The sequence below is a fragment of the Mastomys coucha genome, unplaced genomic scaffold (assembly GCF_008632895.1).
Source record: "Mastomys coucha isolate ucsf_1 unplaced genomic scaffold, UCSF_Mcou_1 pScaffold5, whole genome shotgun sequence".
Taxonomy (NCBI): Eukaryota; Metazoa; Chordata; class Mammalia; order Rodentia; family Muridae; genus Mastomys; species Mastomys coucha.
In genome coordinates, this window is record NW_022196911.1 from 785506 (window position 1) to 798414 (window position 12909).

Below are 12909 nucleotides of genomic sequence, written 5' to 3' on the forward strand. Positions count from 1 at the left end.
GGCTCTAGGAATAAGTGTGTCTTCAGTCCTCCCTCTCAGGCAGATGTTCAGTGGGATAGAAGAACAGGCTGGCCCCAAATAAGAGAGATATCTGGGCATGTTGGCCACAGCAGTATTCTCTGGGTGGTCCACAGAACACACATTGGTGCTGAGAGCCCCTGTAATAACAACAATGTGTGCTCACCTCAGTCAAGTCTGATGCCCAGCCATCCTCCAAAGGGAAGGTCCTGACTTTTTTCAGTCTGAGGTTGAGTTTCGAGTACTGCATCCTTACACAAGCCATTACATAATTAATAAAATATTCTGAACTATTATTTTTGGACTGGAAATGTGAAAGAGAGAAAGTATGGATGGAGATGAAACAAAATAGCACTTCCACATTTCTGAATAGCCAAGAGACACTTTGGCTAGCCTGGTGAGAAAGCATCACGTGGTAGCCATTCTTGCTTCCTCTGCCTCGTGGAACCCTGTGCCCTATAATGGGTTTACCATAGCCATAGTATGAAGAACACAATTGGCCTCTGCCTGTGACTCGGGTGTTAACTTTGTGTCTGACACCATTCGAGAGTCTTGGTAAGTGTTTTTGTAATAATATCTCCCAAAGAAAAGGAGGGAAAAGTCACTTTCTCATACATCTTAATTGTTAGCAGTTGTGTTTAATTCTGCCTGGGAAAAGGGACCACAAAGCAATTGGGTTGATTTAATGGTTGGCGGGGTATGCAGATGCTTTTCCCTTGAGCGCCGACCACCTAAGCTGAGGCGACCGCCTCCGTCACGCTTCTTCTCTCTCCCTCCAGTGATATTGAGATTTCACGAGGACAGACTCCAAAAGCTGTGGATGTCCTTGCCAAGGAGATAGGATTGCTTGCAGATGAAATTGAAATCTACGGCAAGAGCAAAGCCAAAGTCCGATTGTCCCTGCTGGAGAGGTTAAAGGATCAAACAGATGGAAAATACGTCTTGGTTGCTGGGTAAGACTCCACATTGACTCTACTGAGGAGACATGTGTCTAGAACTGTCTTCCATATTTATCTCTGTCCACATACCCCTTCCGTACATTGTGTTCTCAGTTTTCAACCTGTTCCTTTTTGCCTTAATTGACAAGCCTCCATTTGCCATGAAGTAAGGCTCCTCATGCCCAGGGCTGAGCAAATTAATCTTTATTCTATATATGGTGTAATAAGCTGCTAATTTTGTTGAAATTTATTTTTTAACTTGTGATGCTGGGACTCACACCCAGAGTCTGGTACGCAACGGGCGAGGTCTCTACCACTGAACTGCATCACCAGCCAAAACGGGAGTGGGGTGGCTTCTTGTGACGGTGCTGGAGAATAAACTCAGGACTTCATGTATGCTAAGCAAGTGCTGTACCTCTGAGATACACTCCCAGCCTCAAGTGCTTTATTACTCTTGTCCTATATCCATTATTGCTCCCTGGGGTTCTTTCCCCTCCCACCAAGTCATGTTATGTAGCCCAGGTTAACCTTGAATTCTTCATCTCCCTGCCTCTATCTCTTAAGTGCTAGGATTTCAGGCATGTGTGACTGGTCTCACCTGTCCTAGTCATTTGAATTCAGTTTTCCGTGATTAAAATAACAATTAGAAGCACATTGCTCTGAACTAAGTAAGGGCTTGAGGAACATGTCATCTCACATTCTATTTTTCAATTTAGGATATTTTGTGAAGTGTGCATTCCTTTGTGAATGTCCTTGGTAGTTCATTATCATATGTGGACCTTACAAAGACCTAATTACATTTCAAACTAAACCATTTTCAATTGTATTGACTATCACATGAAAAACAAATTGATACTTTTTATGAAAGGGGAGATTTTTGTTGTTGTTTCCTTTTTAAAAACATATTTGCTAGCTGAACTATTCAGTCAAGAGATTTGAACTATTCTGACATTAAGTTACATCAAGACATATATTCTTGTATGGCCTTGCAATTTTGTGCAATTGACTGTTGCAAATGATGGATAGGTGAATAAGTAGGTGGATGGATGATGGATGGATGGATGGATGGATGGGTAGGTGGGTAGGTAGGTGGATAGATGCATGTTTGCATGGTATTTAGATAGGTAGGTCGATAGATAGATAGATAGATAGATAGATAGATAGATAGATAGATAGATAGATAGATAGATATACAGACAGACAGACAGACAGACAGACAGACAGACAGACAATAGATAGATAATGGTGAGGCTTGAAGCACAAAATTCATTTATCAGGCAGAGACATTTCTTAGCTGCGGACTTGACTCCTAGTTAAGTTAGATTGCCCTAGTTATCCATGTGATTCCTTTCATGTTGTTGGTTGTTGTCCTGGTTGAGTTGATTGGTTTGTTTGTTTTGGAGGGTTGTTGCTGTTGTTGTTTGGTTGGTTGGTTTTGTTTGGTTTGGGGATGTGGGGGGGGGGTGTTAGTTTTTTGTTTGTTTGGTTTTTGTCAGCTTGACACAAGCTAGGGTCATCTGGGAAGAGGGAATCCTCAACTGAGAAAATGCCCCTATTACATTGGCCTGTAGGCAAGCCTGTGGGGCATTTTCTTAATGAATGATTGATGTGGAAGGGTCTAGCCTACTGTACATGGTACCAACTCTGAGCCATGTAGACTGTGTAGCAAGCCAGCTGAGAAAGCCAGTAAGCAGCATTTCTCCATGGTCTTTGGTTCACTTCCTGTCTTGAGGTCCTGCCTTGAGTTCCTGCCTGCTTCCTCAGTGATGGGGTGTGCCTGAGAGCTGTAAGATGAAGTAACCCTTTCTCCCCAAATCGCTTTAGGTCATGAGATTTATCATAGCAATAGAAAGCAAACTGACAGTTATAAAATTAATGTAGTCTCATTATAAGAATTTTTTAAAATACTGAAAATAAACAAGAGAATAAAATATCACAATTTCCACCACTCAGAGGAAACAGTTCTTCAGGTCAGGATAGTGTTCACACTGATAGGCCCTTCCTTAAATGAGATCATACCATCTGTGTTCAGTGGTACACTTCTAACAGTGAGCTCATGCACATTACTATTCTCATGGCCCTGTGACAAGCATCCCAGTGTTTACATCTGAGTTTCCCAAATGCATGTGACACATCTTTCCATTACCTCTAGCTCCATTGTTCCCAATGGAGAACACGTATTAATGACAGCTCACAGTTACTACTATAGAGTGCCTCTAATTCTTCTAGAACACTGGTTCTCACCCTGTGGGTTGAGGCCCCTTTGGGAGTCAAGCAACCCCTTTATGGGGTCACCTAAGACCATTTAAAAACACAGATGTTTACATGACAATTCATAACAGTAGCAAAATTGCAGTTGTGAAATAGCAACAAAAATAGTTTTATGGTTGGGGGGTCACTACAACATGAGGAACTATATTAAAAGGACACAGCTCTAGAAAGGTTACTAACCACTCTTCTGGTATATTGAGACAGGAAAATGGCTTGACAGCGTGACAGGGATGCTCCACAATTGATTGCTGTAGTCGACTTTTACAATCTGCCAGGGGATTGATTCCAAGTGGCTAGAAACATAGAAATCTGAAGTTCACGTCCCTCCATAAAATGTCGTTAGTATTTGTATATGATTTACCTATAACCTTTTATAAACATTAAACCATCGCTAGATTACTTCCAATAGTTAATGCAGTGTGAGGGCTATGCAAATATTTATTAAACTTTCTTGTTTAGGGAATAAGGACAAAGAAATCTGTACTTGTTCCATGAAGGTTTTCTTTTTCTTTTTCCAAATAGTTTGGTGTAGCCCCTCATTGTCTGTGGCTTAAATGAGGCTGCTCAGCGTTTGCACTGCCCCAGGTTCCTTTCTAACCTGTGAGCCCAAGCTTCATATTCCTACCCCTGGGCGTAGAGATGTCGGTCCTTCCCTTAGGTACCCAGTAGGCCCTACCACTGAGAGGAGTGGCAGAAAGGATGTGGTCATTCCTTATTCCTACGTCTGAGTTTGGAGCATCTTCTACTCAAGGTTGCTTTTAGGCAAGTATGCTTGATGCAGGCTTGCCATGAGTAACATTATTGGACACTGAGATATTTAAGAGCATCTTGGAGCTGGGAAAGGTGATGTGGATCTGCAGTATACATGATCATCAGTGATCAAAGGCTGCTTTGCATAATTATCATGCAAAAAAAACCCACAGAAGCATATTGAGGGCCATTGCAGAAATTGATAGAAATTCTGTTCTAATCCCAAAAATCTAATGATTGTTTTTAAATGAAACTCAAGTTAGCAACTCAAATAGCAATTTTAAAAATCAAACACTCTGGGCTGAAGAGATGGCTTAGTGGGTTAAGAGCACTCACTGCTCTTCCAGAGGTCCTGAGTTCAACTCCCCCCAACCACATGGTGGCTCACAACCATCTGTAATAGGATCTGATGTCCTCTTCTGGCGTGTCTGAAGACAGTGACAGTGTACTCATATACATAAAATAAATAAATAAACCTTTTAAAAAATAAACACTCTAACACAATACAACCCAAAGATATACCAACTTCATATTTATATGCTAGAAATGACCACTGAAGCAGATGCACTCCCTAAAGAAACACATACACCCCTTTTAAAAATGTATCTATCTAATACATGGATTTGCCTCCCTTCTCTGGGATTTGGGTGGTCTTGGTGGGCTTCACTGAGTTTTCTCACCGTGGTTCAGTTCAGAAGCTTAGGAACAGGAGTTGTCCCACAGTGGTAGAGCCCTTGCCGAGCATGTGTGAGGCCTTGGGCTCAGTCTCCAGAACCTTTACGATAAGATCCAAGGATCTTGGGAGAAATGTTTCTTCTGATAATAAAGGAAGGTTCATGAAGCATTTTTTTCTCATGAAGTGGCGGTGATACACTCCATCTGGGGCTTGTCTAGTTTAGAAGTAAAGCCCAGATCTAGACATGGCCCTGCCCTGAGCTAAGAATGGGGTTGACATGTCTTTAACAAAAGCTATGATGATATCATTATCAAGTTCCCAACGTGGGAGTTGAAGCATTAAGCCCTGGCCTCTGGCCACATGCTAGATCCAGCTTCTTAAGTCTGGACTCATGTCTCCAAATGTGGTTTAAAAAAAAAAAGAGGACAATAGTAAAAGATTTTTCGAATGCATAGCCATCAGAAATTAATTCAGCATAAAGCACGTAATATACCTGACACGTCTTTGGCAGTGCACACCCTTGCTCCATCATGTGTCATGAATGTACGACATCTGCACTGGGCACACCGTCACACCACACAACACCCATTAAAATTCCTGAAACACATGAGCTCACACTTTTCGCTGTGTATATAGAATTTAAAGTTCTGATAGAAATGGGCTGGTTTCATTACTGGGAAGAGAAGACTTTATGATTTAATATTTTCTTCTCACCATTTTAACATATAAGTACCAAGTCGGTGTATCTTTAGGTCGTATTGTGTTAGAGTGTTTGATTATTAAAGTTGCTATTTGAATTGCTAACTCCAGTTTCATTTTAAAAAACCACCATTAGATTTTTGGAATTAGACCAGAATTTCCACCAGTTTCTACAATGGCCCTAAATACCTTTCTGCCAGGTTATTTGTGTGACATGTTTATACAAAGTAGCATTTGATCATTGATGATTATTAAATCAAAGTATCTTTCAACTCTGAAAAACATTAAAGGTGCTTTGTATTCTATAGTATTAAATATTCATCAACAATTCTTATACAAAAATTTGCACATCACTTTCCTTTTTAATTAGTAAAATTATATATTCTAAAGAATTGAGTTTTAAGTTTATAATTTATTATTAATGTTTGAATTGCATACCCATTTTGTATACATAAGATTGCACAAAAATGTCTTGGTTGAAAGAATTCACAACAAAAATAGTATTAAGAAGCTCTGTGTTAAGCCATGCTTGGTAGCATATACCTTTAGTTCAGTGCTTGGAAAGCAGAGGTAGGCAGATCTCTGAATGAATTTCAGAATAGCCAGGGTTACACAGAGAATCCCAGTCTCAGAGAGAGGGGGGGAGGGGAGGAGAGGGAAGGGGAAGGGAGAGGAGGGAAGGGAGGGAGGGGAGAGGAGAGGAGAGGAGAGGAGAGGAGAGGAGAGGAGAGGAGAGAAGAGAAGAGAAGAGAAGAGAAGAGAAGAGAAGAGAAGAGAAGAGAAGAGAAGAGAAGAGAAGAGAAGAGAAGAGAAGAGAAGAGAAGAGAAGAGACAGGCCCTGTGTTAGAGACTGCTGGCCAGCATGGAGGATCAAACACTCACTTCAGTCCATACTCAGTAGACATTGCTCCACACTAGCCCCTTGCTGGCACAGTTCTGTGCAGCCCAGCTGGAACTAGCATACATACCATGTTGTAAATACAACTGCAGGCTGGATCTGAGTCCTCAAGAACAGATTAAGCCGCTGAAGAGCAATTGCTCTTTTTCGGAGACTATGTCTTAAGCCTTCTCACTTCATAGAACTGTTAGAAGCCACAAGTGAAGGGGTCTTCCTTTCTCCTCTATTCAAAACCAAAGCAAAACACAACCCATGGAAGTGATAGTATTGAGCACAGAGCACCCATGGCAGCAATCTACTGCTTCTAGAGAATCTACACCACACTGTACTCTATACGAGGAAGCAAATTCAGGAGCCAGGTGTGTCGCATGCCTTTTATCCAAGCCCTTGGGAGACAGATACAGAGAGAGTAGAAGTTTAAGGCCAGCCTGCTCCACACAGTGAGTCCCAGGCCAGCCACGGCAGCATAGTGAGATCCTGTCTCAATGAATTAATTCTCCTTCAAATACAATACGCGATTTATTTGTCAATGTGTTAAATAGTTTGGGATGCTGACTGACATTAGACTCAGTTATAATCTAAAATAGAAACTAAATTTGACATAAAAGTCACCCCCCTATTTTTACTTTTAGTCAGATAAAAAGCCAGAAGAAAGTGATATTCTCAACTATTACTTGTACTGTTGCAGTTTTTTGTTTGTTTGTTTGTTTTTTGTTTTTCAAGACAGGGTTTCTCTGTGTAGCCCTGGCTGTCCTGGAACTCACTCTGTAGACCAGGCTGGCCTTGAACTCAGAAATCCACCTGCCTCTGCCTCCCAAGTGCTGGGATTAAAGGCATGTGCCACCATTGCCCAGCTCTGTTGCAGTTTTTTTAAAAAATATAAATGACCCCTCAGTTTACAGGGGAATTATTTCCCCCTTTTTGAAAGTCTCTTTTTATTCTGAAAATAATGTTGACTTATTGCATAAAATGTAGCATAAAGAAAAGTCCGAAGGAAATAACTTATCTCATTACTCAGAAGTGGAGTTTTTTTTCCTTCTATTTCCTCCCAGTATTTTACCTTCCTGTTTATACTTAAAGATCAAGCTATAAATAATGTTTGTGTCCTGTCTTTTTCTCTGAACTCTATAATGTAAATATTCTCCCATGCTTTAGAAAATTCAGATACCCAGGGAATTTTTCAAGAAACCTAAATCGCCCTACATTCCATACTATATATTTCAATCTAGTGTAAATGTGGGTTAGAAATAGCAACACTGAGATGCAAATATGAAAGAGTGAGGGTTTTATCTTTTTAATTGTTAATAACTCAAATGCAGAACAGAGTAGCACACCTCCTATGTCTAAACCATTCTTCAGACTGTAGGATTCCATCTTCTCTGGAAGTCATCTATATCTCATCAGATACACATCGTGTGCTGTTCAAACCTCCGTGTGGCTCGATTTGCTTTGCCTGACAAGATTAAAAGTATTGGGAATTGCCCAGAGAAATATGCCAGAAGATTCTTAGATTCTTAGGGGCTCTTGAGTTTTATGTTTTTCCCAGTTACACTAGTGAAAAGGAATTTTGTGTAAGGACTTGACATGGGTTACAGCTGGTGGCCTTTTGAGTGTGTCTTGGGCCCTGTAGAAGATTCTAGAATTTCTGTGAATTCATAAGACAGAGTTGTTTTTAAAAGTCCAAACTGCTCTGTGAATTTCTCACTGGAGGAAAATAAAGATCCGTTGCCAAAGCTTTTGTTTTCTTTTTAGAGTGCCAAATACCTGATTTAAATTTCTTTAGTGCTTCAACTGTGCATTGCAACTTAGAAATAACTGTACTGACTTCGTAAGAGGTTCCCTTTCTCCCTGAAGTAGCCAGCTGAGCATCTGTGAGGTTTGGTTTTCGGGTTTTTTTGTTTTGTTTTGTTTTGTTTTGTTTTGTTTTTAAGTTGTACTAATGGCGGAAGAGGACACGGGTCATTTGGAGAAACCAGTACCAACAGAGCCTTTGAACTCTCCCCCTCGGTCAGCTGTAATGGGAAGCTCAAGCAAACGGGCTGTCACATTTACTGTCAGATAGTAGAGGCTTTTAAAAACCTTCCAAATCATAAAGATGCCTGGGATGAGTGATGTATATTTATAGCCGTTTGCATGTGTAACTTTGGAGTTCATGGTCAGGCTATGCATGGCTCACGGTGCCCTGTATGATACTGTTTGACAAAATTCAAGATTTTAAAATGCGCTTCAAATCTTTACCTCCTGTCTCAGGGGAAGAAATCCCTTTGACTTTTGAATAAACGTCTTTCCAGTTGCCACAAGAGCATCTTGATACATCTCTCCTGTCATTCACAGCGGACAGCACTTAACCAAAGAAAAGGCTTCGTGGGAATGTAGATGCTTTTTGTTGTTGACGGGGGTGCCCTAGGCAGGGGACAACAATGCAGGAAGTGTGGCCATTTTCCTCCCCTTAGCAACGGACCTGTCAGGATCCTCATAATGTCATCTGGAAAGTCATAAAAATCACTTGGTAAATGTTGCAGATTTGGTCTGGTAACAGGAACTTGGAGCTGTAGAGTAAAACTCACAGCTTCATTTCCATATTAAAAAGAAACTTTTCAGAAGCAGAAAGAAAACTTAGCTTGGAGTTCCTGCTTTTGAGACAAACTTAATGTTTTCAGCTCTGAGCTAAGGATATGGGGAAAGAATTAAACCAAGTTTTGATATCAAATACAGAGATGGGGCGAAATAAAATTGCATTATAGCTTTCCCTTTATTGCTTCCAATAAATACTTCCTACTTTGTGATTTTCCTGCATTGTGTTCATTGGCAGCAAGCTGAGCAGTCCTGTGTTTCCAATTAAGAATTGGATGGATGGCTGAAGTTTGAGGTCATCACTGGGCGTGTCTCCTTCAGCTCTGCCAGCATACCCTTGGGAGAGAAAATGGAATCCCCCGTGTGACATGAAGTGCAGCACTGATCCCTTGCAGCATATTTAGGTGCATGCAGCATCTTAGCAGGCTTTTTGATTCTGTGGGCTCCTCGCCCCTTTTATTTGTGTTGTATCTAAGAAAGTATGAAGTTGACCCAGAGCCTTGTGTAACAGCTTCCACTTTGACTCCACTCAATGCTGTGCTATTTTAGACAGTAGAAGAGGGGGGCCCCGATAAGCCCTCTTCCTGTGACCTGGGCATTTCTGGCTTAGTTCATCAAGTAGCATGTAATTGGCTCATCAAAAATCTCTGCCATCTAGTGGTTAGCAGTGGCCACCTGGTTCTCATCCTGCTTCAGTCCTGGGTGGCTCTTTACCTCTAAATATATTCTGTCTCTCTTAGCCTCCTTCTGAGCTATCATGCCCTGCTCCCTTCTCCAGAAGGGAGAAGTCTTTGATGTCTTTTGGTCTCTTCTGCCTATTTTCCTCAAAGAAAACTTACCCAATGGCTCTATCCTTACCTTTGTTGTTACTGAGCGTATACTGGGGGGTGGGGGGGGTTGGAGATCTTGCCCTCTGAACTGTTGACTGTAGCCACAATTTCCATCTGTCGGGAAACCCCACTGAGGCAGATGAGGGCATAGAGAGCAGTGCCTTGTCTTCAGCTCACTGTGCATTTTAGCTAGGTAATACTTCTCTGGTGGTCATGTCCTAGCTTAGATGTGGAGGAGGAAGCTGCCCTTGATGTTCCAAAGCAAGTGAAACCTTATCGCACAAGCTCTTACTACGGTGCCTGCCCCATTTCCCCAACTTGCTGTTTATCACAGTTGCTATAATCACCGGGTTATCTCTATCTCCCATCAGTTAAGAGTCCTTGGAGGGAGACACAGAGTCTGACACGATGGTCTTTGTGTTCCAAGGTCTGGCTCAGTCCCTGATTCAAGAGAGTACTGAATAAATATTTATTGTAGGAGTGACTGACTGATCATGTCACAAGGGTGTTCTGAGGGATCTAAAGGCACCAGATTTTGTAGGTTGGAAAACTCTGTCGTTAGTTTTGCTGTGGCCGAGTTTCCTAGACACCCTGGCTCATACCATTTAACTCAAAAGATGAGGTTGTAGGCACTGAGGAGAAATTTAAAGAATTTTAGTGACAGTTAAAGTGTGCTCTAGAATGGTGCTGGACCTTACTGGGGAATGACATATCACAAAAGCATATTATGGGTATGCAAAGATAATATCTTTGTGTGATGTCCTGGGAAACCAGCTCACCCTGGGAGGGCGTTCCATGTGGGCATGTGGTAGGACTCTGGATTTAACTAATCTAGAATTTGAAGGTCTGTTGTGTAAGATAGGAGTAATCAGAAGTATTCAAACTTTTGACATTGAGACACAATGTTGTCCTCTACAAAATTTAGCAAAGCACATGATTTAGTTAAGCAACAACAATAAAATTCAGTGTAGTAGAAAAAAAAAAAGTTCGTGATTTTGTGCTGAGCATGTGTCTATTCTGAGATGCATGGAGCTCACAGGCCCCTGATAAGCATCTCCTGGGATGGAGGCAGTTACAGGGATTCACGGTCTCCTTTGGAAGAAGAGATTTAACTATTAAATCTGTACTTAGAAGTGTCACCTAGTAATGTAAATGAGGTTATGTCTACCTGTTGCATATGGTAGGGACTGGCCCGGGGCAGAAGCTGTGGGCCAATGGGGACTTTGGGATCCCTTCTAATCCGGAGAATCTGTCACACTCACACAGCAACCTTTGAGCAAGGCCCTTCACAAGCTCCAGCCCTCAAATAAATAACTCTGGAAAGCAAAAGCCCAAGAAGCCCCCAAAAGATGTCAAATCAAGCTGCTGATGCCAACTTTTTTTTTTTTTTTTTTTTTTTTAAGATTTGTTTATTTTCTGAGTCCACTATCGCTGTCTTCAGACACACCAGAAGAGGGCATCAGACCCCATTACAGATGGTTTCAAGCCAGTATGTGGTGGCTGGGAATTAAACTCAGGACCTCTAGAAGAGCAGCCCGTGCTCCTTAACCACTGAGCCATCTCTGCAGCCCTGGTTCCAACTTGTTTAAATGGCTAGCTTTGTGTCACTCCCTAAAATGAACCTCATCAACACTGTTACCTAGTAACTTTCCTTTTGGTCATATTGCCATGGCCTGTGTGCTATACCTGGGAACAATCCAAGAAGCCAGGCTATCAAGTATGTTGGGAGAACGTTGCTCACTGTTTGTAAACTTGAATTTGGATTTGAAATCTCAGTTTGGTTTTACTAAGGTTGTCTTGGAAAGACAATGAAATTCATCCTACTCCCTCCTCTCCCCCCCCAAATTAGGATCACACCCACCCCACTCGGAGAAGGGAAGAGTACAGTCACCATTGGACTCGTGCAGGCACTGACCGCTCACCTGAATGTCAACTCCTTCGCCTGCTTGAGGCAGCCTTCCCAGGGCCCCACTTTTGGAGTGAAAGGTACTTTCCTTCACAACTAAGCTAGTTCTCAGAAAAAAAAACTGAGGGAAATAAAAATTCAAACTCAATATAATGTACAGAGATGGCTTTAAATGCTTTGCAAAAGAGCTGGCTGTTCATTCCTCTACACCCCGCTGAACACTCAGGACATAGCAGACACCCCAAGTTGAACCTCCTAGTGTGTAAAGCCATGTAGAGGTTGCTGCAAGGTGGGGGCATCTTCTGTGGAGCCCCCACCTACCCACCCAGGAAGCTGGTCCCTTGGCTCTGTTACTCTGGCCTCCTGCCTCCAGCAGCATCTCCTCTATCATCCCCACCTCCTTCGCCAAGCGGTTTTGAAACACTGCCCGTCTTATCAGGATCTTATCATCCCAGCCTCCATGAGAGGCCTCTTCCTGTACACATATGAGCTCTTCAGGTCAGGCCCGAAGTTGCAGCTTGTGGGAGTTGTTCTATGGGGCCAAGGAGCTCTGGAGACGAAGCAACTGGCTACATACAGGGCTGTGAGGAAATTCCTCCCTGGCTTAGCCGAGCCGATGTCTGGCACTTCCCCTCCATTACTCTCATTCTGCTGATTTATCATTAAGTCACTCCCGGCCTTTACCCTGACAATTACTGAGTGTTCTTGGCAGTTTGTGGTCTTTAACTGTATTTTATTTATATCGCTGTTACAAATATTAATAATTCCTAACCCATTAAAAATACTGATTCCTCCTGGTGGGCCATGCCTTCTGAGGCTGACTGAATGTGAGACTTAGCAATGCTGAGCAACCATGGTTTTACCCATGGCTGTGTCTCTCACCTCTGCAAGGTCGATGGCCAGTCTTAGAGTCTATGAGCCACATCTGTAAGTGTAAAAGGGCTTCTAAGACCGGGCACATCTGGCTATCATGAGATTCAGTTAGGATAACGTAGAAAGGACAGAGTGTAGTATAAAATGACGTCTGCTTATGAAAAACAAGTGTCTTGGATAGAATAGCTAATGTAATTTTTGTCTGAGGTATTCACAGGTGAGTATTTTGGGGGGTTGTTGTGGTTCGGTTTTTCTTTTCCTGAGGATTGACCCTAGCAACTTGGGCATGGTCTCACTGTGCAGACCAGGATGGTCTCAGGTTTGTAGTAGATCCTCCTGGTTCTGTCTCCTGAGTACTCCACCAAGCCTAGCAGGCAGTTTTGGTTTTTTAATTTTTTGGTTTTTTTTTTCATGTATGATTTATGTGAAACATATAAATATCCTGATGTATACAAGTTTGTTTTGTTAAGTTTTCG

At 42.1% G+C, this 12909-nt stretch overlaps 1 protein-coding gene across 2 annotated transcripts in view; it reads left to right on the forward strand.

The window, feature by feature from the left end:
* The window catches only part of Mthfd1l (methylenetetrahydrofolate dehydrogenase (NADP+ dependent) 1 like), a 181783-nt gene that overhangs the window by 44306 nt on the left and 124568 nt on the right, over positions 1 to 12909 (forward strand). For both annotated transcript variants that reach the window (XM_031351087.1, XM_031351088.1), the window contains exons 11-12: positions 798 to 971; positions 11504 to 11640. In XM_031351087.1, the coding sequence (XP_031206947.1) occupies positions 798 to 971; positions 11504 to 11640 (311 nt within the window). The remainder of the gene's footprint in view (positions 1 to 797; positions 972 to 11503; positions 11641 to 12909) is intronic.